Genomic DNA, 26,264 nt, shown 5'->3' with positions numbered 1-26,264 from the left:
GAATCTGAGAGCGTGCCTTGCCTCCCAGGTTCCCTGCATGTGCTGCAACCCTACAACATGTCAGGCCCACGTGGGGTGTGCAGCCCCTCGTTCAACCAGTAGTCGTGGTATTGGGCCCATGGTGCCAGTGTCGCACACCCTCTGCCCTTTCAGCCTGTGAGCATCTTATCCTTCTTCCTGGAACGCCTTTCCCTTCTCTCCCCGCCACCGGAGTGAACTATGACTCATCTTTTGGGTCGCTGCTGAGATGTCACTTCCAAGGACGCCTGCCCTGACTCCCCAGTCCAGGGCAGGTCCCCTGGCACGGGCACCCAGGGTCCCAGGTCCCACCCTCTCCTTCAGAGCACTGGGCCCAGTTCCGTGGCATGGGTTTGTGTGCTTCTTAGGTGGAGATCTGTCTCGCTCCAGAGCCAGTGTGCTCCACGAGGACAAAGACCTTGTCTGGTTTCGCTCACCCTTGGACCTACAGTGCTCAATAGACAGTAACCCTGGGCTAAGTACAGGGATGATGTCAGAGGAGACAGCCCGGTTCCTGCCCTCGTGCAGCTGGCCGTCTGGCAGGGAAGCTGGATAATTAAAACAGCATCAGTCCTAAATGTTAGTTGTTATGGTAGGGCCTATGGGGGCACACAGCAAGAGCACCCTGGAGGGTCAGGGAAGGCTTCCTGGAGGAAGTGACACTAAGGCCTGAGGGTGCATAGACATGAGCTGAGTCAAGAGGAGAATTCAAAGGGATTGTGGGCTGGAGTGGTTGGGAGATGCTTCCTGGAAGAGGGACATGAATGTGTTTGGGGGTTTAGGAGCAGTATTTAGAACAGAAAGTGGATGACCAAAGGTCCGAAGGTGACCTTGTGCCTCTGGCCTATTGCCAGTACAACGAAGGAGGCCAGTTCAGCGGGAGTAGGGGGTCGGGGGGTGGTGAGTAGGCCGCAGAGCTGGTCCCACTTCTGGAAGCCCTGAGTGACTGCTTGAAGAGATTGGACTTGGCAGTTTCCAGCAGGGCATGTCTCCCTGCCAGCGGTGCTCCTTCTGGGTCAAGATCTGAAAGTGAGTGCAGGCAAAGGAAGGCCATGCCCAGGGTCCAGGCAGCCTGTTTCTTGTGCTTTTCCTCGAGGGTGTCATGGCACCACTGGGGCAGCTGGCACAGTAGGCCTTGTGGCAGGAGACCCAGGCCTGAGAAGCAAGGGCCTGGAGCTGGGCAGGAACAGACCTTGCTCTAGGGCCCAGGGCAGGTGAGGCAGGAGAAAGAGATGTTGATGATGAAAGCTGCCTTTTAGTGAGCAGTTACTATGTGCCAGGCACCACGCTGAGCCCCTTCTGTATTGTTCCATGTCCATCTGCACACAGTGTTCTCTATTTTAGAGAAGAAACTGAGGCACAGAGGTGAAGACACTTGCCCAAGTTCACCGGCTCTTATGCAGCAGGGCTGAGAATTGGAGCTGGGTTGGCCTGGCTCCAGAGCTCTTAGAGCACGGTCACCAGTGAATGGTGCTGCCAGAATTGAGAACTGGCCATTGCAAAGGGCACAGCGTTCTGTGGCCGCCCACTCGGTTTCCTGAGCATCCTGGAAGGCTCACATGTGGACTAGGAGGCTCCAAGAAGCCAGGGGCAAACTGAGCTCCTGCATAACCCTCCACGAGATGAGGTTCACATGCCAGTTTGGACAGAGTAGCCGCTCTCTCTGAGCTTGAGTTTCCTCATCTGTAAGGTGGGCTCATAACCACCATTTGTTGTGTACTGAGTCATCTCAAGCTTGAGATGAGGCATTTTCCCAACAGCCCTGTGAAGTGGGGATTGTTGTCCCCACTTTCCAGGCGAGGAAACTGAGGTCCAGAGCGGTTAAGTAATAGACCCATGAATTGTGGAACTGGATTGAAACATAGATCTGTCTAACCTAGAGCCTTCACTTAAAAGGAAAAAAAGCAATAGCTATTGAAGGATAATATAGATAAGGAAAGGACCACAAAGCATGAGCAGACAGTTTGATGAATTTCCACAGGTGTACACACCTGTCCCAGCCCTCCCAGAGGCCCCCCTGCCACTTTCTAATTACTGCCTCCCTGCAAAGGTAATCGCCACCCTTACTTCTAACACCATAGATTCATTTTGCCTATTTTTTCCCCTTTCTGATGTAAACTCTCATAGGAAAAAGGTTTGGGACTAATTCCTGACTGTCCTCAGGTCTATAAATGGTGGATTGTTTTCTATCCTGTTCACTCAACTTGGACGTGAAGGTTCAGTTTTCATTCTCTCCTAGCCACTTATTGTAGCTGAGGGTGCATAGTCAGTTAGATCGTTACTTCGCTGAACCCCGAATTCCTTTTAAACGTGGACCTCTTTGGTGTCCAGGCCATTTCCTTAACTCTTTGTTGAATCGCAGTATACATTTTTTAAAGTACACACGTCATAATGTACAGCTCCCTGAATATTCACGAAGTGCACATGCCTGTATGCCCAGCACTCAGATAAGGGACTAGAAGCTTCTTAGCTCCGAACCAAACCCCCAAAGTAACCACAGTCCTGACTTCTGCCACACAGATTAGATTTTCCTGTTTTTTTTTATTTTGTTTGTTTGTTTTGCCATGCCACCCGGCATACAGGATCTTAGTTCCTTAACCAGGGATCGAACCCATGCCCCCTGCAGTGGAAGCGTGCAGTCCTAACTACTGGACCACTGGGAAGTCCCAGATTTTCCTGTTTTTTAACTTAAGGGAGTAAAACATAAATGGATTCATTCAGTATATGAGTACACACTCTTTTGCGTTTGGCTCCTTTCACTAAACATTGTGAGGTCCATCCAAGCTGTTGTGAGGTGGTACATTCTCATTGCTGTGTAGTGTTTCACTGGTGAGTGGACCCTAATATTCATTCTCATGTCAGTGGACATTTAGGTTCTGTTCTATCAGGAATCGTGCTGCTGTGGACATTTTGTCTGTGTCCTTTTGTGAACATTTATATGCATTGCTGATGGGTGTATATCTGGTAGTGGAGCTGCTGAACACTGACCATATGTGTTTGTTCAGCTTTAGTAGATAGTGTCACACAGTATTCCAGTTACACTGCCAGTTCACACCAATTCATACTCCCACCAGCAGTGTGGGTAACTTCCCCTCGTTCCATAGCTTCACTGTAACACAAGCTGGGTGTTGCCTGTATTACTATTGTTTCCAATGGAACCTTTTTGGTGGGTGCAAAATGGTATCTCATTATGGTTTTCCTTTCCTTTACGTTTATTGCGCATTTCTTTATCCTTTATGAAATGCCTGTTCAAGTCCTTTGCCTATTTTTTAACTGGATGCTATGTCCTGATCTGTAGAAGTTGTTTATATATTCTGAATACAAGCCTTTTGTTGGATATATTATTGGAAACGTCTTCTAGTTTGTGGCTTGCCTTTTCTCTTTCTTTTTTTTTTCCTATTTTTATAAATTTATTTATTTATTTATGTTTGGCTGCGTTGGGTCTTCGTTGCCCAGTTGCGGCAAGCGAGGGCTACTCTTCATTGCGGTGTGCGGGCTTCTCATTGCAGTGGCTTCTCTTGTTGTGGAGCATGGGCTCTAGGTGCATGGGCTTCAGTAGTTGTGGCATGTGGGCTCAGTAGTTGTGACTCACAGGCTTAGTTGCTCCACGGCATGTGGGATCTTCCCAGACCAGGGCTCGAACCCATGTCCCTTGGACTGGCAGGCAGTTTCTTAACCACTGCGCCAACAGGGAGGTCCCTTGCCTTTTCTCTTTCTTAATGGTACCTTTTGATGAAAAGAATATTAAATTTTGAGGCAGTCCAATTTATCAGTTTCTCTCTGTTTTTTTTGTGACCTATTTAAGAAATTATTGACTACTCGAAAATCATAAAGATATACTCCTATGTTTTCTTCTAGAAACCTATTGTTTTACCTTTCACGTATAGGTCTGTGGTCCATGTCAAATTAATTTTTGTGTGTATATGAATGAACATTCTTCACTTCAGTGCATATCAGTTTATCATTTTTCCCTTATGAGTCCTACTTAAGAAATCTTTACCTATCTCAAGGTCATGAAGGTAGTAGGAGACTTCACTTTTTTTTTATTGAGGTATAGTTCATGTACAATATTATATGTTACAGGTGTACAACATACTGATTCACAGTTTTAAAGGTTACACTTCATTTATACTTACTATAAAATATTGGCTATATTCCCTATGTTGTACAATATATTCTTATAAACTATTTTATACATGATAGTTTGTACCTCTTACTCCCCTCCCCCTGTCTTGCCCCTCCCCCTTCCCTCTCCCCACTGGTAACCACTAGTTTGTTCTCTATTTCTGTGAGTCTGTTTCCTTTTTGTTATTTTCATTAGTTTGTTCTATTTTTTAGATTCCACATGTAAGTGATATCATACAGTATTTGTGTTTCTCTGTCTGATGAGAGCTTACTTTTTTTTTTTTAATTAATTTATTTGGCTGTGCTGGGTCTGATTTGCAGCACACAGGGTCTTCGTTGCTTCATGCGGGATGTTTAGTTGCAGCATGTGGGATCTAGTTCCCTGACCAGGAATCAAACCCGGGCCCCCAACACTGGGAGCACGGAGTCTTAACCACTGGACCACCAGGGAAGTCCCAAGACCTTTTTTTTTTTTTTTTTAATAAATAAATAAATTTATTTATTTATTTTTGGCTGTGTTGGGTCTTCGTTGCTGTGTACAAGCTTTCTTTAGTTGTGGTGAGTGGGGGCTACTCTTCGTTGCAGTGCGCCGGCTTCTCATTGTCGTGGCTTTTCGTTGTGGAGCACGGGCTCTAGGCGCGCAGGCTTCAGTAGTTGTGGCTTGCGGGCTCTAGAGCTCAGGCTCAGTAGTTGTAGCGCACGGGCTTAGTTGCTCCGCAGCATGTGGGATCTTCCCAGGCCAGGGCTTGAACCCATGTCCCTTGCATTGGCAGGCAGATTCTTAACCACTGCGCCACCAGGGAAGCCCAAGACCTTACTTTTTTAATAACAGTTTTGTTGAGCTGTAATCCCTATGCCATACAGTTCATCTATTTAAAGCAGACAGTTCAGTGGGTTTCGGGGATATTCACAGAGTTGTGCGACCATCACCACAGTCAATTTTAGAACATTTTCTTCCCCCCAAAAAGAAACCCACAGCCATTAGCAGTCACTCCCCATCCCCGCCCCGCCCACCAACCTCTTAGCCCCAGGCAACCACTAATCTACTTCTGTCTCTGTAGGTTTGCCTGTTCTGGCTAAACATTTCATACAAATGGAATCATAAAATACGTGGCCTTTTGTGACTGGTTTCTTTCACTTAGCATAACGTTTTTCTTTTTTTTGCGGTACGCGGGCCTCTCACTGTTGTGGCCTCTCCCGTTGTGGAGCACTGGCTCTGGACGCGCAGGCTCAGTGGCCATGGCTCACGGGCCCAGCCGCTCCGCGGCATGTGGGATTTTCCCGGACCGGGGCACGAACCCTGGTCCCCTGCATCGGCAGGCGGACTCTCAACCACTGCACCACCAGGGAAGCCCTAGCATAATGTTTTTAAGGTGCAGTGTTGTAGCGTGTGTCAGTACTTCATTCCTGTTATTGCTAAATAAGGTTCCATTACATGGCTATACCATGTTTTTGTCTATCCGTTTTTCAGTTGATGGGCATTTGAATTGTTTCCATTTGACTATTATGGATAATACCACTATGTACAACTTTTATGTGGAAGTATATTTTCATTGCTCTCGTGAGGAGCCTTCATTCTTAATCATATACAATGAGATTCACTGATGACGTGTCTTTAAAGCCCTGGCACATACTAAGCATTCAAACAGTGACAGCTACATACAGGTAATACACACACACACACACACACACACACACACACACACACACACACACTCACACACACACACACTCACACACACAGAGCAACGGACACCACAATTTAGCTGTTAACCAAAGACCCTGTAGGGAGTTCCCTGACGGTCCAGTGGTTAGGACTCGGTGCTTTCACTGCCGTGGCCCGGGTTCAATCCCTGGTCAGGGAGCTAATACCCCACAAGCCGTGTGCTGTGGCCAAAAAAAATCCCCTGTAATCCCCACCCAAGCACTGGGTCCCCAACACACACATCTGCCCACAGACATTGGGAGGTCATAGAAATGCTCAGACAACGCCCCCTGTTCTTTGCAGGTCAAATCCACGTAGGTGGTAGCACAGCAGGGCAGGGAAGGGAGGAATCAGGAGTCCCGGGCCCTGACCCTGCTAAGCTGCTAGCTTGTATGTGCCATCCAGGGGCCTCAGTTTTTCTACTAGAGAGTGGACATAGGGCAGCTGGTAGTTCTGGCCCTTATGCATGGCTCACTTAGCTTCTTTCCCGTTCCCCAGGCCGTGGCTCAGCTAATGATCCTGTGAGTGTCAGGGAGTCACCATTGCCCCTGGGGGCCCCTGTCCCAGAGTGGCCTACCTGTCTGCTCCCAGCATGGCGTCAGACACCCCTGAGTCCCTGATGGCCCTCTGCACTGACTTCTGCCTGCGCAACCTGGATGGCACCTTGGGCTACCTGCTGGACAAGGAGACTCTGCGGCTCCATCCAGACATCTTCCTGCCCAGCGAGATCTGTGACCGGCTCGTCAACGAGTGAGCAGGCGTGGGGCTGGGGCAGGGGCCTGAGCCTCAGCATGAGTGTGTACGGAGAGATTGGGAGCATTGTGTGTGCCCCCCCGTGGGGATATGCACACACGTGGGTATCCGTGGGTGCAAGAGAACACTGGCCCCTCCATAACTGTAAAGTTGTAATTGCGCATGTTGGTATGTGTGTGGAGGGGGGCGCACGTGAAGGAATGTGTTTGCACACACGTGGGCTTCTGCAGCACAGGGTAGGTTTGAGTGTAAAACTGCAGGTATGCATTACACCTATGAGAGGGTGTAGAAACCTCTCCTATAATATAAATGAAGGAGTTATATGCTGTCCTGTGTGTGTATTTGTGTACGCACACGCGTGTGCGTACACACACGATGCACCTGTGCCTGTGAACACGTGTCTGTGTGTGAACCTGAATACATACATATTTATGCACCAGTGCCAGAATAATGGACCCCTGAGCAGGGATCAGATCATTCAGAAAATCTCTGTGTGGCTTCTCCAAGGGACTCCCCACTAATAGAGGCTCCTAGAAGGATGATATACAGGCCTGACTGCTGGAGGTTCGGTCCAGATGCCCAGAGGGAAATTGTTAGACCAGACAGTTGCCTATAAAAGTGGGAACCTGTGTGTGACCTGAGAGCCCAACTTGTAAAAACATTCTGAGCATCTAATGTGGGTCAGGCACTATATTGGACACTGCAGAGCAGAGTTGTGTCCATTTTACAGATGAAGGAACTGAGGTCTGGGGAATTGCAGTTACTCGTGTGAAGTTGCCCAGGTAGTGAACAGCCAAGCCAGGGTGGTGTATGACTCCACAGCCTTTTCCACCAGACCAGCACCTGCTGGTATCTCGACAGAGTTTTGCTGAGCGCTTGCTCTGTACCCAGCTGGGAACTCCAAACCCCTCGGCTCAGTCTTCCTGTTGGACAGGGTTCTGGGAAGGGCTGATCAAAGTCAGAAGCTGGCTTAAAGAAGATGGGGAGTGTGGACGTGTATGTTTGTTATAGAAGCGTCTACAGTTTGGTGGGGAAGAGCTTGGGATTTGCCATTGATAGAGGCCCCTTTATCACCAGCTGGTCTACCTTTGGACTCCTGGTTGCTGGGGCCACCCTTAGTCTCATCTGTAGGGTAGTCAGGATCCAACCAGGTGCTGTGAGGAAGAGGAGGGGAGGAGATGGAGGTTGCTGCCGGGGTGGCCAGGGAAGGCTTCAGAGGAAGGGGAGGGCTTGTGCTGGGCCTTGAAGGGAGCATGCGGGTCCCTCCCCTGAGCCAGGCTTCCTTCCCTCCCAGGTATGTGGAGCTGGTCAATGCCGCCTGCAACTTTGAGCCGCATGAGAGCTTCTTCAGCCTCTTCTCGGACCCCCGCAGCACCCGCCTCACCCGAATCCACCTCCGCGAGGACCTGGTGCAGGACCAGGACCTGGAAGCCATTCGCAAGCAGGTGAGACCTGGTCACCAGGCACCGGGGATGGCCAGGGGAGGCCACCCTGAGACGGTCAGGCAGAGTTGGGGCAGGACCGGTCACCTCCAGCCCAGGAATCCTGAGGCGCCTCCAGGGCTCTCCCCCTCGTGCAGACCCCTCCCCAAGCCCCACGTGTGGCTCAGGGCCAGGCCTAGGCTGGGGTGTGGGTGCAGAGGTGATAATGGGGCTGTGCCCGCTGCCAGGACCTGGTGGAGCTGTACCTGACCAACTGCGAGAAGCTGTCCGCCAAGAGCCTGCAGACGCTGAGGAGCTTCAGCCACACCCTGGTGTCCCTGAGCCTGTTCGGCTGCGCGAACATCTTCTACGAGGAGGAGAACCCGGGGGGCTGTGAAGACGAGTGCCTCGTCAACCCCACCTGTCAGGTGCTGGTCAAGGACTTCACCTTCGAGGGCTTTAGCCGCCTGCGCTTCCTCAACCTGGGCCGCATGATCGATGGGGTCCCCGTGGAGTCCCTGCTGCGGCCGCTCAACTCGCTGGCCGCCTTGGACCTCTCGGGCATCCAGACGAGCGACGCGGCCTTCCTAACCCAGTGGAAAGACAGCCTGGTGTCCCTCGTGCTCTACAACATGGACCTGTCTGACGACCACATCCGTGTTATTGTCCAGTTGCACAAGCTGCGGTGAGCTGTGAGCCCAGAGCTCGCGGGGTGGGGGGGGGGAGGTGCGGATTGTCAGTCCCAGAAGACTCCTGAGCCCCCGGCCAGGCAGAAGGTGGGGATAGAAGAGACAGTCCTATTCCTTAAACCCACTGTTTTGGTCTGACCAGAGCTGTTAAGGGCACCTGGGTCCCAGCACGTTTTTTCCCAGAACGCCCTGGAGTGGTTGTAATAGGGATGGGCCCTCCCCTGCCATGGACTGAAACAGCAGGGGTCTATGAGGCAGCCCCAGTCTGTGTCCAGCTCCTGACCTGTGCCCCCAACTCCAATCTCCAGACACCTGGACATCTCCCGAGACCGCCTCTCCAGCTACTACAAGTTCAAGCTGACTCGCAAGGTGCTGAGCCTCTTTGTGCAGAAGCTGGGGAACCTGATGTCCCTGGACATCTCTGGACACATGATCCTGGAGAACTGCAGCATCTCTAAGATGGACGAGGATGCAGGACAGACCAGGTGGGGACCCACCTGCCATGTTTGCTAACAGGGTATCATTCAACAGGCATTGACCAAGTGCCCCTCTGTCAAGTGCTGTCCTGGATGCTGGACAGAAAGAAACAAATCAGACCCTCCCGAGTCTGTGTGAGCTAGTGGGGACAGACGGGTCATTATTAGGGCTGCACAGGGCTCTGGGGTTGCCCTGAGGGTCAGGAAGGAGGGAGGAGGAGGAATGGCACCCAGGCTGTGCAGAAAGCTCATTCTGAGTTTGCCAGAGGAAGGGTGTCCTAGCAGAGGAGACAGCACGTGCAAAGGCTGGAGGTACTGCACGGGGAGTGACTGGGAGATTACGGCGCTCAGACGGGCCGGAGCTGGTGTGGTGGTATTAAGGTAAGGCCAGCATACCCGCCACTCATTAGGTGATGCGGCAGACAGGCTGGTCCCCAGGTTCGTTGTTTGGAGGAGAGAGCTGATTCAAACCCATCCAGCTGTCACTGGCCGTAAACCCTCTCCCCCACCGGAATGGAGTGGGGTTTGGTTGATGGGCATGTCCCTTCATGACTGTTGGGGGAACCTAAAGGTGACACATCCTCACTAGAATGGCAGATAGGATTCTCCAAAGATGGCTGCAACAGTATCTCCTATCCCACATGTTCTCTACAGTGTGACCTTGTCACCCTCCCATCAAGAGGTGGGGTCTATGTCCGTCCCCTGCCTTTAAAAAAAAGGGACTTCTCTGCTTCCCTGGTGGCACAGTGGATAAGAATCCTCCTGCCAATGCAGGGGACACGGGTTTGAGCCCTGGTCCGTGAAGACCCCATGTGCTGCGGAGCAACTAGCCCGTGCGCCACAACTGCTGGGCCTGCGCTCTAGAGCCCGCATACCACAACAACTGAGCCTGCATGCCGCAACTACTGAGCCCACGTGCCACAACTACTGAGCCCGTGTGCCGCAACTACTGAGCCCGCGTGTCACAACTACTGAGCCTGTGTGCCACAATTACTGAGCCCACGTGCCACAACTACTGAGCCCACGTGCCGCAACTACTGAGCCCGCATGCCACAACTACTGAAGCCCACATGCCTGGAGCCCGTGCTCTGCAACAGGAGAAGCCACCCCAGTGAGAAGCCCGTGCACCGCAACAAAGAGTAACCCCTGCTCGCCACAACTGGAGAAAGCCTGTGCTCAGCAACAAAGACCCAACGCAGCCAAAAAAAAAAATCAAAAACAAAATAGACAAGGCCGGAGGGCCTAGCAGAGGGCCCCAAGGAAACGCCTCGCCACCCCCCAGGGAGAGGCCCTTGTTTGTGCTGACCCAGGGCAGCCCCGGGCCCGAGGCCACTCACCCCAACACCCTCTTCCCTCAGCATCGAGCCTTCCAAGAGCAGCATCATGCCCTTCCGGGCTCTGAAGAGGCCACTGCAGTTCCTTGGGCTCTTCGAGACCTCCCTGTGCCGCCTCACGCACATTCCGGCCTACAAAGTGAGAGGGGGAGGGGGAGGGGAGGACCAGGGTGCCCTGGGAGAAGGGAAGGAGGGGTCTGCCCTGGGCCTAGAGATGGCGGCGCTGGGATCGGGCATCCCAGTGCTTGGCCTCTTCTGGGATGTTCTGATCATGCTCCATCTCCAGGTGAGTGGTGACAAAAATGAGGAACAGGTGCTGAATGCCATCGAGGCCTACACGGAGCACAGGCCGGAGATCACCTCACGGGCCATCAACCTGCTTTTCGACATCGCACGCATTGAACGCTGCAACCAGCTTCTGCGGGCCCTGAAGGTCAGTCCCGACCCTGGGGGCCCTTGGGCTCTGGTCCATTCCCACCATTCCCTCCTCTACACCCCTCCTCTTCCCCAGGACACCGGCCGTGCCGCCTCCCAAACCCCAGCCCCGCCTCGCAATGCCTAACTTGCCCCAGCGCTGGCCTCGTCCCAGGACTGTGGCCTGCCCCAGTTTCTGCTCCCCAACCCCTACTTCTGCCCTCAGGCAGCAGGATCAGGCTGAGCCCTGCCCCAGAGGACCGTCCAAGCCCCTCTCACAGCCCCAGGCCTGTCCCCGCACAACTTGGACAGGCCTGGCCAACCCCGGCCCGTACTCTGTCTTCATACAGCTGGTCATCACGGCCCTCAAGTGCCACAAGTATGACAAGAACATTCAAGTGACAGGCAGCGCTGCCCTCTTCTACCTGACCAATTCCGAGTATCGCTCAGAGCAGAGCATCAGGCTGCGCCGGCAGGTCATCCAGGTGGTGCTGAATGGCATGGAATCCTACCAGGAGGTGACGGTGAGCCCCCACCCGCTGCCTGCTCTGACCCAGACACCCCACTTCCTGCTCACCCTGTGTGTCCCAGCCTTGCCAGCAGGCTCGCAGAGCCCTCCCGGTGCCATGCTTGCTCTCACCCTTTCTCTCCTGGCTCTGTACCGCCCCCCCCAACCCCCCTTTCCCGCTGCATTGCTGCCAGACTCTGGGACCTGGCATTCAGGGCCCTGGGACCTGGCCCCACCCGGCCAGTCCATCGCCCACTGCCACCCTCCCCCAGGGGCCCTGTCCTCCTGACTCTGGGCCTTTGCTCGTGCTAACTCCTTAGCCTGCCCAGTGACACTCTGCTGAGGTGGGTATTTTTTTCAATAACTGCTTTTATTATAAAAGTAATCAAAATTTTTACTGGAGAAAAATTACAGGTATAAAAGAAAAAAAAAAACAAAACACCGGTAATCCCAGCACACAGAGAGCCAAGATTAACAATGGATATCTATTGTTCTGGCTTTTAGTCTGTGCATATTTATTTAGTAAATGGGACCATTCTGTGTGTACTGTTGTATAACCTGGATTTTCATTTCAACAGCGTCTTGTAAATGTGAACATCTCCCATATCAACAAAACATTTTACAACAAAATTTTAAAAGCATTGTTTCTTTTCTGATTACAAAAGTGAGATACCTAATGCTTAGAAAACAAATTCAAGTAATAGAAAATGCACTAACTAGAAAGTGAAAGTTCCAATCCCAGCTCTCCTCCCCCCGGAGCAGCTGGTTTGAACAAGTCGGCTTCATAAGTGTTGGTATCAACATAGTGTGAAGTGCTCTCATCCAAGGAGAGGCTGCCCTGGTGCTGACTCTGTGCTGGGGCTCAGAGGCAGTGGTCAAGCCCCATCCCCGAGGGGTAGCAGGACGGGGCTCCCCCGAATACACGGGCTGCACTTACTGAGTCAGCCCCACGGTTGAACATTTAGGTTGCTTTTCATGTTTTGCTATTTCAAATAAGGCTTTGCTGAATACAAGTAATTGATGCTCCTCATGAGACACGTCTAAAAGGAGAATGGCTGGAGCAGTGGGTTTGTGTATTTTTAAAGCATTTGGTACGTGTTCTTGCATTGTCCTCCAGAAAGGCTCTGGTGGGGATATAGTCTCTGCAGGGATGAGAAGGCCCCCTTTCCCACTGCCTGCCAACTCCAGACTTTAGAGCAACAGTTCTTCTTGCATTGAGATTGATTTTATAATCAGGTAAAAGGCTTGTCTTTTTTTTTTTTTTTTTTTAACGAGAAAAGAATGCTAGTTGAAGACTCGCAAATTCATAAACTCTTTCAAAGAAATAGAAATTCAAGTAACAAGATAATCACTTTTTAAATTTTATTTAGTTAGTTAGTTATTTTTGGCTGTGTTGGGTCTTCGTTTCTGTGCAAGGGCTTTCTCTAGTTGTGGCAAGCGGGGGCCGCTCTTCATCGCGGTGCGCGGGCCTCTCACTGTCATGACCTCTCTTGTTGCGGAGCACAAGCTCCAGACGCGCGGCTCAGTAGTTGTGGCTCAAGGGCCTAGTTGCTCCGCAGCATGTGGGATCCTCCCAGACTAGGGCCCGAACCCATGTCCCCTGCATTGGCAGGCAGATTCTCAACCACTGTGCCACCAGGGAAGCCCGATAATCACTTTTTGACTCGAGAGATTGATGATGTCCGTTGACAAAAGTCAGGGGAAGAACACACTCGCACTTTCCACTGGTGAGGTGTGACCTGAACAACCTCTTCACAGGGCAACTTGCAGAACCTGCCAAAACTGTGAATGCATTTATCTTTTGGTGTAAATTCCACAGTTAGAAATGTTCTTAGAGGAAAAAGATACATGTACATCCTCCCTTTTTGATTAAATAAGAAGTCAGAGGCAACCAAAATGTTTTAGCAATAGGGGCCTGGACCTGAAAGATTAACGTAAGATCTGCCCACATCATGGGATATGATGGTAAATCTGTACATCCTAACATGGAAAGATGGATGGCCCTGCATGTTGATAAGTGAAGAGAAGTTTTGTACCAATATGGATAAAACCTTCTTTCGCCTCTCCCCTCCCCCAAGTATACATTTGTATTTCCATGGTAGAAAAATCTAGAAGGTTGTGCATCAAACCTTTTTTTCTTTTAATATTTTTGGCTGCATTGGGTCTTGGTTGCTGTGCGCAGGCTTTCTCTAGTTGCGGTGAGCGGGGGCTACTCTTCGTTGTGGTGCGTGGGCTTCTCATTGCGGTGGCTTCTCTTGCTGCGGGACACAGGTTCTAGGTGTGTGGGCTTCAGTAGTTGTGGCACGTGGGCTCAGCAGTTGTGGCTTGCGGGCTCCAGAGCACAGGCTCAGTAGTCGTGGCGCACGGGCTTAGTTGCTCCGCGGCATGTGGGATCTTCCTGGACCAGGGCTCGAACCCGTGTCCCCTACATTGGCAGGCGGATCCTTAACCACTGCGCCACCAGGGAAGTCCTGCATCAAACTTTTAACGGCAATTACTTCTGAAGAATTAAGTGGGGGACTTTATAACTTTCTACTCAGATAGTATTTTTTGAAATTTTTATAGTAAGTATTGCTTTTATGATTTTAAATAATTTTTTTCTCAAATTACGAAATATATGTATATTGTGGGGGAGAAAAAGGACAGAGTTAACAAGGGTTAACAAGTTAATTAGAGGATTAGGATATCCTCTAATTTATATAAGTAATGAAGTATGGTGAACTTCCAGTATCTAATGAGAAAGCATGGAAGGAAATTATGAGGAAAATGCACTGAGAATACTGTAAAATAAAGAAAGAAAGAAACCCACAGACAGCACAAAGAGTAATTGAGGATGTGGAGTGACTGGAACTTTTCTGTGCTTCTGGTGGGAGTATAAACTGGTACAGCCACCTTGGAAACAGTCTGGTGTTACCTGGTAAAGCTGAAGACGTGCACAACTTGTGACCTAGAAACTCCACCCTGCGCGTGGGTGCCCTAGAGGAGCCCACACACATGGACACCAGGATGCACGTACAGGACATTGTTTGAAGTAGCCAAACACTGAAGTCTACCCAAACGTCCGCTAGCAGTGGACTGCATAAATAAATTAGAATTCTATACTGCAAATGAAAAAAAAAATGCATTTCAGCTACTTATAACAAGATGGTTGATCTTGCAAACCTGTGGTTGAACAAAAAGCCACAAGATGCTGGAGAATCTTTCAAGTGAAAGGCAGGGATGGGGCTCTCTCGTGGGGAGAGGGGCTTATGACAAGGAAGGGACATGTGGGGACTTCTGGGTGCTGGCAATGTTGTTTCTTGACCCAAATGGTGTTTACATGGTTGTTGAAAAGCTTGTTTGCTTTATAATTATTTGCAAAACTATACATTTGTGTTTTATGCACTCTTCTGTATATTACAGTTCACGTTTTTAAAAAATATTAAAAAAAAAAAAAAGCCTTGTAGTCTCCTCTTCCAGGCAGCCTCCGTGGACCACCACAGCTCTGGATGATCTCACACCTCTAGAGAGCCCCTCAAGTCCAGCTCCCAAGGCTGACCCTGACTGTGCCCCGCTTGTCTCCTGGCCCCACCCAGGTCCAGCGGAACTGCTGCCTGACCCTCTGCAACTTCAGCATCCCTGAGGAGCTGGAGTTCCAGTACTGCCGAGTCAACGAGCTCCTGCTCAGCATCCTCAACCCCACGCGGCAGGACGAGTCGATCCAGCGCATCGCCGTGCACCTGTGCAACGCCCTGGTCTGCCAGGTGGACAACGACCACAAGGAGGCCGTGGGCAAGATGGGCTTTGTCGTGGTGCGTGCGCGCGTGGTGGGGGCTGCCTCTCCCTCCCTCCTCCACAGCCCCACTGCCCAAAGGGAGGATTTAGGCCGGACCAAAGGAAGAATTTCCTGGGACTTCCCTGGCGGTCCAGTGGTTAAGACTCTGAGCTTCCAATACAGGGGCTGCGGGTTCGATCCCTGGTCTGGGGAGCTAAGATCCCGTGTGCCGCGTGGAACAGCCGCCACCCCCCCCCCAAAAAAAAACAGCTACTTCCAAAGGAAGAATTTCCTAACGGTGAAAGTTGCTGATGACCCGTAGATTTCCTCCACCTAGAGAACACTCTGTCATCCTCTACCAGCCCCTCCACTCTCCTGTTGGGTCCCACTGTACAAGTCACTCCTGCCTCCTCAGACCAAGTGCCCCTCTTATGTCTTCCCAACTGGGATTAAATAAATATCTGAGGGCCTATCTGTTTAACATTAGCCTCCCCACTGGCTGTGAGCTCCGTAGGGAGAGACGCCATGCTTGTTCCTTCCATCATCCCGTCCCCGGCACTTCCTAGCGCAGGGCCTGGTGCACAGTGGGGAGTTAATAAATATTTGCTGAAGAAAGGAAGGCACATCTAGTCTCCTCCTTTCAGTTATCACTGGGGAGGCTGAAACCCACAGAGGAGGAGGGCCGTGCCCACAGCCACGTGGGGTCAGGCTCGAGCCAGGACTAGCACCCAGGCGTCCTGATGCCAAGTATCAGGTCCGTGGGTGGCACTTCTCCCAACAGCCTCCCAAATAGAGAGGCAGATTTGGTCTCGTCAGGATGTATTAACAGGAATAGAATTGCTGACTCTTCCCTCCCTCTTGGCTCTTGGGGGACGTGGCAGCTCTTGAAGCCCTGGCCCCCTGGCGAGCTCTCTTCTCTGCCCGCAGACCATGCTGAAGCTGATTCAGAAGAAGCTGCTGGACAAGACAGTAAGTTGAGTCTTCATGGAGCCACCCTGCCCCTCCCCTAGCCTGAGAAGGGACTGGCTTGCCCCTGGGGGGGTGTCCACATTGTGTCAGGGGACCCTGTCACCGGGTGCCAGGAGCCTGGGGGCCCATCCAGGTGAACCTGTGCTGAGCCCTCTCCCCGCTTCAGTGTGACCAGGTGATGGAGTTCTCCTGGAGCGCCCTGTGGAATATCACGGATGAGACTCCCGACAACTGTGAGATGTTCCTTAACTTCAACGGCATGAAGCTCTTCCTGGACTGCCTGAAGGTAGCGCCCTCTCCAGGAGCCTCCTTGACTCCCACTTGGCCGCTCTTCTGTCCCCATGTCCCCCAGCAACCCCTCTCCCCATGGTTCCCATGGAAGGGCAGTGGGGATCAACTCACAGGCCCGCCAGCCCAGGATTTGCTGCCAACAGGAAGAAGCTCCAGAGGTCTTCCCTGACCCAGACGACCTGGCTGGGCGCTCCCTTAGAGCCCTCCCTCCAAGGGAGAACTCAGCCCCGTCCTTCTCAGCACGATTTCTCAGACTCTCCAGGTCTGGCTGGGGTCCACTGAGGTATCAGCCAGACAGAATTCTGTCCAGTAGGATGGTCTGTTCATCCTAAAACTCATTCTTGACTGTCTTGCTCTAGTTTCCAAAAGGATTCCCTTAGACTAATATTTTGAGCTTTGGTAAACAGAATCATGTTTGTCCCATTCATAATTTTATAGGTCAGATCTCCACTCAGCCTTTGATTTTGTGGCAGGGAGCTCTACCACTTTAATCCCTTGTAGTGTGTACCCAGCACTGTCCTAGGTGTACCGGAAGGTAGGAGAGCGGCAGATTGCACCCGCCCCCGCCCCACCCCCGCTTTGTCTATCTAGTTGAAATGGCCAGACAGATGCTCATAAAGCTTCTAGGTTACCAGTATCAGACACTAATTAAGTACTCATTGATATGACCCCCAACGGCTCTCGTTTTGCCAGGAGTTCCCAGAGAAGCAGGAGCTGCATCGGAATATGCTAGGACTCTTGGGGAATGTGGCAGAGGTGAAGGAGCTACGGCCCCAGCTAATGACTTCCCAATTCATCAGTGTCTTCAGGTTGGTACTTCTCTTCTTTTCATTTTTGCCTTGGCTGCCAGGATGCTTAGAGCTCTAGTCAGTGCTCAGTTCCAGTAACTGCTGTTAGCCTAGATTTCTGTTAGGAATGCCGCCTTCACTCTATGATGTGGTCTCTTATTCTTTCAACCCTCCACGAATGGTCCTGTTGTAGCTGTATCTTACCTTAAGCGGCCTTATATCCCCTTTAGAAGTCATCTGGGTACAAATGATAAGTGATAAAGAAATCAATAGTACCTCTGGTATCTGGTCTTTTAGTTGGGGTCCAGCAGCTGGTATCTGAAGAGGGACTTGGGGATCAGGACTCCATTTTTCTCTCTTCTTGGCAGCAACCTGCTGGAGAGCAAGGCTGATGGGATTGAGGTTTCCTACAATGCCTGTGGCGTCCTCTCCCACATCATGTTTGATGGCCCTGAGGCCTGGGGCATCTGTGAACCCCAGCGGGAGGAGGTAGAGGAGCGCATGTGGGCAGCCATCCAGAGCTGGGACATCAACTCACGGAGAAATATCAATTACAGGTGCGGAGTGGGGAGGCGTGGGACGTGGACGTGGGGTAAGTGCTAGGACAGGATGCTCCTTCCCAACAAGGTCTGGTGCGAGCTACTTGCCCTCCTCCTAGTCCTGTGTCAGGTGTTACTAACCGAGGTGTAGTCCACGTAGAGCACAGCATGTAAATGCGCACATCTCACCTCTACAGTTTGGTGCCTGTTTCCTCACATCGACACCTGTGTGTACCCAAAGCCTGTCGTTTACAAACATTTGATACCTGTCCAGTTGTGAAAAAAAAAAGGAGAAAATACAGACACGCAACAGGAAACAAAACGGAAACCATTCATTCCCTAAAAGAGCATCTCCCCCCAACATTCTGGCGTCTCCCTTTCCAGCAGTTTTCTATGCACAGATTTAATTACCTCCAGTCCAGCTGGCATCAAGTCTTACTATCTCGTGTGTGAATTTCCAGCCGCAGCTATGCGTCTCCCTCATCGTTTTATGACTGAGTCACTTTCTGTGCGCACCTGGGCCATCTTGTATTGATGGACATTGAAGTTGAAAACCCGTGTTGGGAGGAACAGGCTCATGCTCGTGGCTTTGCCGACACTCCAATTACTGTCATTTCAGAGGAGAGCTGAAGTGGAATCACTGGCCCGGGGAGGGGGTGGAGGTTGCACATACATTTTTCAGGCTTTTGGACCATGACTCCAAATGATGCGTAGTAGAAGGCCATCATGGGAAGTGCAGTCAATCTCTTCTGCTTCCCAGGGTCCTTTGTCCCCCACCTCCCAGGCTGGGGCTCTCCTCCCTGCCGTGGTCCCCAGTTTCTGCACCACCTGATCTGTGTTCCTCCTACCTCCCTCATGCTCATGACCTCTCTCACCAGGGCGCTCTCTTTGTGGAGCCTGAAGGGCCGGGTGCCCCCCGTCCCCTCCATCCTACTGGCCTGCTCATCATTTGTCCACGGGACCCTTCAGTGAGGACAAACCCCCAACAAGAGACAATGCACCTCCCCCCACAATGCCCGGCATAAAAAGTGACCTTGAGGGAGTTCCCTGGTGGCCTACTGGTTAGGATTCCAGGCTTTCACTCCATGTCCTGGCTTCATTCCCTGGTCAGGAAACCGAGATCCCTCAAGCCGCACAGAGTGGCAAAAAAAAAGTGACCTTGATTTTTCTTCCTATAGGTCATTTGAGCCAATTCTTCGCCTCCTTCCCCAGGGCATCTCACCTGTCAGCCAGCATTGGGCCACCTGGGCCCTGTACAACCTGGTGTCTGTCTACCGTGAGTACCCACTAACCCTTTGTTCACTCATCGGCTGAAAGCAGACTTGCCCTCAGGGAGGTGATAATCCAGGTGGAAGTACTATGAGAGCTGGTGTCAGTGTCTGCGTCTCAGCACCCAGCCCTCCGCTTTCTGGCATTGGTGGGACACCCAGCATAATGGCTGGCCCCTGCCTCATCGGCAGAAGCAGGCCTGGCAGAAGAGCCGGCCCATCCAGAGATCCCAGACAGCTTTCTTAATGTTTCCTGCTTCCATACAAGTGGATAGTCAAAAATCTCCATGCCTTCTGTAAGGCAGGGTAAGACCAACCCAAACCAAGAACTAACCCCTGAGGAAACAGACATCCGAGAGAACAGGAGAGAACTTGAAAACAAGTCTCACTCATTTCCTCGGAGAGACTCCCACCCCCTCTTAGAAGAGCCTGAACTGTCCTCTGCTCAGTGGCTTTGGGGGAGTGGAAAAAGAGGGTGCAGCACCGAGAGACTTTGATTGCAGACCAGGTTTGACCCCTGGTTCTCTCCTTTACTGGTTATGTGATCTCATGCAGGTTATTTAACCTCTCTGGGCCTCAGTTTTCTCCTCTGTAAAATGGGGATAATAACACTTACCTCATAAGATTGATGTGAAAAGAGAACCAGCAGAAAGTACTGAGCCCTGGTGCCTGGATACTGCTCAGTCCTGCTACTGGTAGAGTGAATAAGAGTGCAGGCCTTGGGGGAAGACTGCCTGTGTTACTTTGAGCAGGTTTCTCAACCTCTCCGTGCCTCATTTGCCTCATCTTTAAAATGGGGTAGTAATAGTACTTTCCGCATAGGATTGCTGTGAAATAAGACATGTAAAGTGTTTGGAAGAGTGCTTTGGCACATCCCAGCTGTTCAGTAAGCATTTGCCAATTTTTTATTATTTCTTGAGGTTAGTCTTACTAAAAAGTAGCACCTTACCTCAAAGAGGCAGTGTAGCACAGAGGAAGAGCCCTGAGCCCGGACTCCCTCAGACAAGCCTCTAGAGTGACTTTGAGTGGATAACTTCATCTCTCTGAAGCTCAGCTCTTTCATCATTAAATGGAGATGATAAAAATAGCTCCTACGACATAGAGCTGCTGGAGGGCCATTGAAATGCCCGTGTTCTCCGTGGAGTGTATAGCCCTGGATACCGAGCCCTAGAATGTTCTTTGTTGGAGTGAACCATGAAGCCACCCAATAGGTAGCCCTGGTGGTTCCATCCTGGCTGGAAATATTTTGTTAAAAGTACAAATAAACAGGTTCCTGGATCTGTTGAATCAGGATAGCCAAGGGCAGTGCGTAGGAAGCTCTATTTTTACAAAAACTTCTCAGAGTAGAAGGTGCTGGTTTGGGTGACATTTGGCGGGGGAAAATGCCACCGTGAGGCAAAGAAGGGAAGAGCCTTTTCCAAGGGGTTCACCCCTTGCTTCCCCCAGGTGGCCTCAGGAACTTGGGCCCCAGGGCTGGGCAAACATGGCTCCTGGCCGGTTGCAGCAGTGCCCTCACTCAGGGCCGAGTCTTCATCCCGCCTCCTGGGAGGGCAGTTCTTGCAGCAAGGGTGGGTTTCTGGGCAACAGGCTGATAGAAATCCCACCCTGATCACCTGCTGTCGGTCCCTATCCACAGCGGACAAGTACTGCCCCCTGCTGATCAAAGAAGGTGGGATGCCCCTCCTGAGGGACATGATCAAGATGGCAACCGCGCGGCAAGAGACCAAGGAAATGGCCCGGTGAGAGACTGGCAGTGTTTCTGCTTGGAGCCTAGACTTGGGGGAGTGAGGGACACAGCCAGGCCCTCTCGTGGTTAGGAATGGCTGAAATTCCCAGGGGCAACTCAGCTGAGTGAGGAAGTGGACAGCATACTGACGTCCAGCTGGGGCCTCCCTGAGTGTCATTTTGGCCACAGTGCGGCCGGAAACTGGATGACCAAGCTCTGAGCGGAGCGTCATTGCCCTCATCTGTAAGCTTTATTTTCTTACGTCCTCTCATCCCTGGGCATTAGCAAGTCAGGTCAGAACTTGTCATTATTTTTGGCCAAAGACATTCCAACTAAAGAGAGGACACAGTATGGTAAAATACATTCTAGGGATCAGGCAGAATGCAAATGAGTTTCTGAATGTGAAGGTCCCGGACACGGCAGGGCCATCAAGGCCTTCCGCTGCTGTGTCGTTTTCACTACCGGGTCTAAAATATCATCTACCGGGATCTCACACCCATCAGTGCACAAGAGAGACCCTCAGAGATGCTACGTGTCGCAATCAGCAGTAACGACCTTGCTTTCCCAGGATGCATTCTAGAAGAGAACAGGGTTACGTTTACCCCAGTTCTAAACACAGCACAGAATAAAGAGTATCGTGGGGGAGGGGCCTGGAGCTCAGAGGCCCCCCAGACAACTACTCACTGGCTGTTTCTGCAGTTATTGTCGGCAAAAGGCACTGCTTGGGCTTCCCTGGTGGCGCAGTGGTTGAGAGTCCGCCTGCCGATGCAGGGGACACGGGTTCGTGCCCCGGTCCGGGAAGATCCCACATGCCGCGGAGCGGCTGGGCCCATGAGCCATGGCCGCTGAGCCTGCGCTTCCGGAGCCTGTGCTCCGCAACGGGAGAGGCCACAACAGTGAGAGGCCTGCGTACCGCAAAAAAAAAAAAAAAAAAGGCACTGCTTAAACGTTATTTTTGTTTTTAATTTATTTATTTTTGGCTATGTTGGGTCCTTGTTGCTGCGCGCAGGCTTTCTCTAGTTGTGGCGAGCGGGGGCTACTCTTCGTTGCGGTGTGCGGGCTTCTCATTGCGGTGGCTTCTCTTGTTGCGGAGCACGGGCTCTAGGCATGCGGGCTTCAGTAGTTGTGGCTCGTGGGCTCTAGAGCGCAGGCTCAGTAGTCGTGGCGCACGGGCTTAGTTGCTCTGCGGCATGTAGGATCTTCCCGGATCGGGGCTTGAACCTGTGTCCCCTGCATTGGCAGGCGGATTCCTAACCACTGCGCCACCAGGGAAGCCCACTGCTTAAACATTTAATTGACAGATTGGTCTGAGTTTGAGAATGGTAAAATGAGTGGTTCTCCAACTTAATCTCCCTAAAGAATCACCTAAAAAGATTGTTAAAAACATTCAGTTCCACTCTAGATTTTCTTTTCCGGTGGGCCTGGGAATGTGCACTGTCAACAGGGCTCCCAGGAGGTTTGAGAAGCACTGGGTAAGACTGACCCGTAACCTACCCCAGTCACTTTGAACATCTCTGTAAGACCTGAGGTGTGTACCCAAGCTGGCCAGCCTGATGGCAGGGTGCTTAGGAGAAATCCCTCTGCCTGTTCACCAGTCCTGTCCCACCCCAGGCATCCCAATGCCACCTCTTTAGCACATGGAGGCTGCAGTGAACACATACACACACACACACACACACACACACACACACACACACACACACACACACACACACACACACGCCACCAACCCAGAGGCTTAGTGTGAATGGGAAGGCCGTGCAGGGTTCAGGGTGACACCTGACGGCGGTTCCCAAGGGCCAGACTAGAGTGGGAGACAGACTCGAGATCTGAGCATGAGGGGTGATTCCCAAACGCTGCACGGGGACTTGGCCGCTGCAGGGTGTCGGGCCCTTGTACTTGTGCAAGCACAGCTGCCCTAGCCCTACCCGGACCTGCTGCTGGATCAGGATCTCTGGGTGAATCTGATGTGCAGCCAGTTTGGGGACCACCAGTAGACTTTGGGGAAGAAAAAGGCCTGGGTGTACAGGGAAAAGGTGAAGAAGGAAGATGTTGCTGAAAAAAAGACCAGAAGGTTTTGGAGGTTAGGCCTGAGCTGATTCAGGGAAGCCCCTAACCACAGATGCCCAGGCACTGAGAGGTGGGAAAGGGGGCCTGGGGAAGTAGGAGGGGAGCACGCGGGGCTGATGGCATTCGTGGCCACAAGTACCATTTCCTGGGCACCCCGCACATGCTGGCCACTCTGCCCACCACTTTGTACACTTCATCTCATTCAGCGTCAACATCATGGTTAACGTTGGCTAACAAATCCAGCAGCCTGATCAGCTGGGAGGGGCTGGGTCCACCCCAACCCGAGCCCACCCTCCAATCCTCTTTCTCTCATTGTCTCCAGCAAGGTGATTGAGCACTGCAGTAACTTTAAAGAGGAGAACATGGATACATCCAGATAGAGGCCTCTGCCCCCACAGCCGCCACTGCTCTGGACCACGAGGCTGGGAGGAAGCACTCTCAAGCAGCCCAGCTGGCAGATCCCCACCCGGGGAGCCTCCCACTGGATGAAGGGACACAGGGGGACTTTTGCACAACCGACGCTTTTCCTTAACATTAGTGAGATATATATATATTATATATATATATATATATATAAAATATATATATATTATATATATATTATATATATATATTATATATATATTATTTTTTTTTGGTTAGGAAGTGTGAAGTTTTGTGTGTATGATTTCTGTACAAAAACAAAAGAAACACTCCCTGAGTCCTCGCAGCTTCCTCGGCCATTCTCAAGCCCCAACTCAAAGCCTTCATCGCTGCCACACTCACTCCTACGCCTGCCAGACTAAATGCCTGTAACATTGTGAGTGTCCAGCCCTCGCCCTATAGCCTCTGACCTTGGCCTCCCTTCCTGTTGGGAGAGGCAGTGGGCTTTCGATAGCCCACTCCAGCACCCTAACCCGCCCACCAAAGCCTGAGGGCGCCCTCTAGGTTCCTGGGTGCAGCTAATGGGGTTTGGAGATTACAACTAACCCCACTGGGTCTCCCAAATGCCTTGGTGCTCTCGGCTGTGGGCCTCTGGGGCGAGCAAGTAAGCCGTGCCTGCCTAGGTCTAGGCAGTCCCAGCCCCAGAGGGCCCTCGAGGAGTGGAGCTCACAGTGGCTCTGCTGCCCTCTGGCCAGGCCTGCCTGAGGCCACGCTGCTATGGAGGCTGCCTCCTAGTCTCCCACCAGGTCCCAGGCTGTCGAAGGCCCCAGCCCAGGGCTGGTCAGAATTCAGGCAGATTCCACTGCCCCTTCTGCCAAACATATCCAGAACCTGCCCCCCACCCTGGAAGCCAGCACCTCCTGGGGCCAGGGGCTTTTTCCCCTCACCCCCTACCCCTCATCTGCCCGCAGCACCCACGGTGCCCAGGCACCCCACCAGCAGAACTGAGCCTGCCTCACTCGCCCCTGCCTGCCCCGCTGCCCAGAGGACCCCACACCTCTCTCACAGGCAGGAGGTCCCCAAGCCAGCCTTTCCCGGTGGCAACAGGCAGACACCTCCAGACCAGCATTTGGCACATCCTGCAGCGGCCCTGCCCGGCCCTCTGGGGCCCTTCCCGCGCCCCTCCCATACTGACCCCAGGCTTTCCCTCGGGAACCTCCGTGCTGTTGTTTCAGAGAAGTGTGAGACACAAACGTATCTTGAAATATCTTGTGGTCCTCCCTTGATGTCACTCCGAATTGCTTCTCATGGCACAGACGGCGGTGAGGAGGCCCCTCTGGAACAAGGGCTGGGGAGCAGAGCTGACTCTTCAGGTGGCCCCTGGGGGGTGGCTTTTCTTCTCTCCTCCTTCCCTGGGCCTGTTTTTGGATTCTCCTGGTGTTTCTGCCTGCAGACAGAGTGGTCTGGATGAGCAGCCCAGGGGAGAGGCACCTGGCCTTTCTCCCCTGGGGTCTTTCGCTCCCAGCTGTGGGAAGGGCCAGCTGCCCTGTGTCCCTCAGCTTAGCAGATGGGCCACATCTGCCCCTCCCTTCCATGCTCACGTGGCCTGAGCCAGGCCCCAGGCAGAGCTCACATTGCATTGCATTACCACCTGGGGCCTGGGTAAATGTCTGTACTTTGGGATGTCACAGAAATACATTTTTGTGCAAAGTGGAGCAGAGTGTCTTTTTTTGTGGAAGGGATGGGGTCTGGAGAGGGCCCTGGGATGGCTCAGGCAGTGGGCCTTGAGTGAGGGTGCGTTGGGTCAGTTTGTGTGCCCAGCCCAGAGGGTCAACTGCAGACTGGGGACAGGTGGCAGATCGGGCTGGAGCACCTGTTTTTCCTCTGCAGTCTCTCCACACCGCTGTGCCCAGACACTGAGGGTACAGCTGGCAACAGACCAACAGGGCCCCCGCCCAGAATGGCTGTCTGATGGTAGAGACAAATGTTAAATATGAGATTATGACCCAGTGTGTGAGGAGCAGGGAGAAGGGAGCACAGAGCAGGCCCCTCCTGTGGGCCGGTGGGAGTGTGCAGCAGAGACTGGAGTTAGCTGGGCCACAGCCCCTTAGGGAGACGGAAGAGCATACGTGCAGATAAGGGACAGCGTGGTATCCTGGGCATGGGAGGCTTCTCACAAGCGGAGACATGCGAGCTGAATCCAGCAGAAAGACCGGGCTGCCAGGCCTGGCTGTAGGGGTCCAGGGAAAGAGTGTCCTGGGCAGAGGGCCCTGCCAGGAGAAGACCTCGCAGGGAGAACCACGAAGCCGCCCACGTGGCTGCAGCAGAGTGGAGGGCGAGGGCGCCAGCAGGAGGGGATGAAGGAGCCGGGGCCAAATCCTGAGATGACTCAGCTTTGGCCCAGGATGGTCCTGGTTTACACCCGTTGTCCCAGCGTAGCTGTCAGCAGTGACTTCCGTGCCCCTGAAGCCCTACTGAGGCGGCACCCGATGAGGGAGAGCTCTTCCCCAAGCAACAGTCTAGGTGCTGGTCCCAGATCAAGTGGGACCATTCCCAAACATGCCAGGCGGTGTGCCCCAGTGCCCAGTGACAAAGGCCCTCTCCTAGACCAAACTGTAGCCAGGCTCCAAGCCCTCTTCTCCACTAGGCCTCAACCTTGGCCTATAAAAACTACAGACTTCAGGGCTTCCCTGGTGGCGCAGTGGTTGAGAGTCCGCCTGCCGATGCGGGGGACACGGGTTCGTGCCCTGGTCTGGGAAGATCCCACATGCCGCGGAGCGGCTGGGCCCGTGAGCCACGGCCACTGAGCCTACGCGTCCGGAGCCTGTGCTCCGCAACGGGAGAGGCCGCGACAGTGAGAGGCCCGTGTACCGCAAAAAAACCAAACAACTACAGACTTCAGCGCAAGTGATTTCATTCACTCCCACCTCTGACATTAAAAGACTTAAACACTAACATAGCTTCTAACAGCTCAAGGTCACATCCCTAGGATGACCCTAGCCCCCCCTTAATGTGCCTGCCTGAGAAAGCTCCAGGCTGCCAAAAGAATTTAC

At 52.3% G+C, this 26,264-nt stretch overlaps 1 protein-coding gene across 6 annotated transcripts in view; it reads left to right on the top strand.

The window, feature by feature from the left end:
* ZER1 (zyg-11 related cell cycle regulator) overlaps positions 1 to 23,568 on the top strand; it is a 29,062-nt gene extending 5,494 nt beyond the window's left edge. For 4 of the 6 annotated variants that reach the window (XM_029203068.1, XM_029203070.1, XM_029203069.1 and 1 more), the window contains exons 2-17: positions 6,347 to 6,598; positions 7,896 to 8,046; positions 8,271 to 8,707; positions 9,020 to 9,196; positions 10,546 to 10,660; positions 10,808 to 10,954; positions 11,286 to 11,459; positions 15,019 to 15,234; positions 16,125 to 16,166; positions 16,333 to 16,452; positions 17,151 to 17,266; positions 17,614 to 17,802; positions 18,963 to 19,060; positions 20,689 to 20,791; positions 23,171 to 23,385; positions 23,491 to 23,568. In XM_029203068.1, coding sequence (XP_029058901.1) covers positions 6,441 to 6,598; positions 7,896 to 8,046; positions 8,271 to 8,707; positions 9,020 to 9,196; positions 10,546 to 10,660; positions 10,808 to 10,954; positions 11,286 to 11,459; positions 15,019 to 15,234; positions 16,125 to 16,166; positions 16,333 to 16,452; positions 17,151 to 17,266; positions 17,614 to 17,802; positions 18,963 to 19,060; positions 20,689 to 20,791; positions 23,171 to 23,228 — 2,301 coding nt within the window. In that variant the 5' untranslated portion in view covers positions 6,347 to 6,440 and the 3' untranslated portion in view covers positions 23,229 to 23,385; positions 23,491 to 23,568. The other 2 variants (XM_029203072.1, XM_029203073.1) reach the window with 2 other exon arrangements.
* The last annotated feature ends 2,696 nt before the right edge of the window (positions 23,569 to 26,264 follow it).

This window comes from Monodon monoceros, unplaced genomic scaffold (assembly GCF_005190385.1).
Source record: "Monodon monoceros isolate NGI ecotype Baffin Bay Population unplaced genomic scaffold, NGI_Narwhal_1 Super_Scaffold_5, whole genome shotgun sequence".
Classification (NCBI taxonomy): domain Eukaryota; kingdom Metazoa; phylum Chordata; class Mammalia; order Artiodactyla; family Monodontidae; genus Monodon; species Monodon monoceros.
Note: the sequence above shows the minus strand (reverse complement) of the source record. Positions and strands in the feature narration are given on the sequence as shown.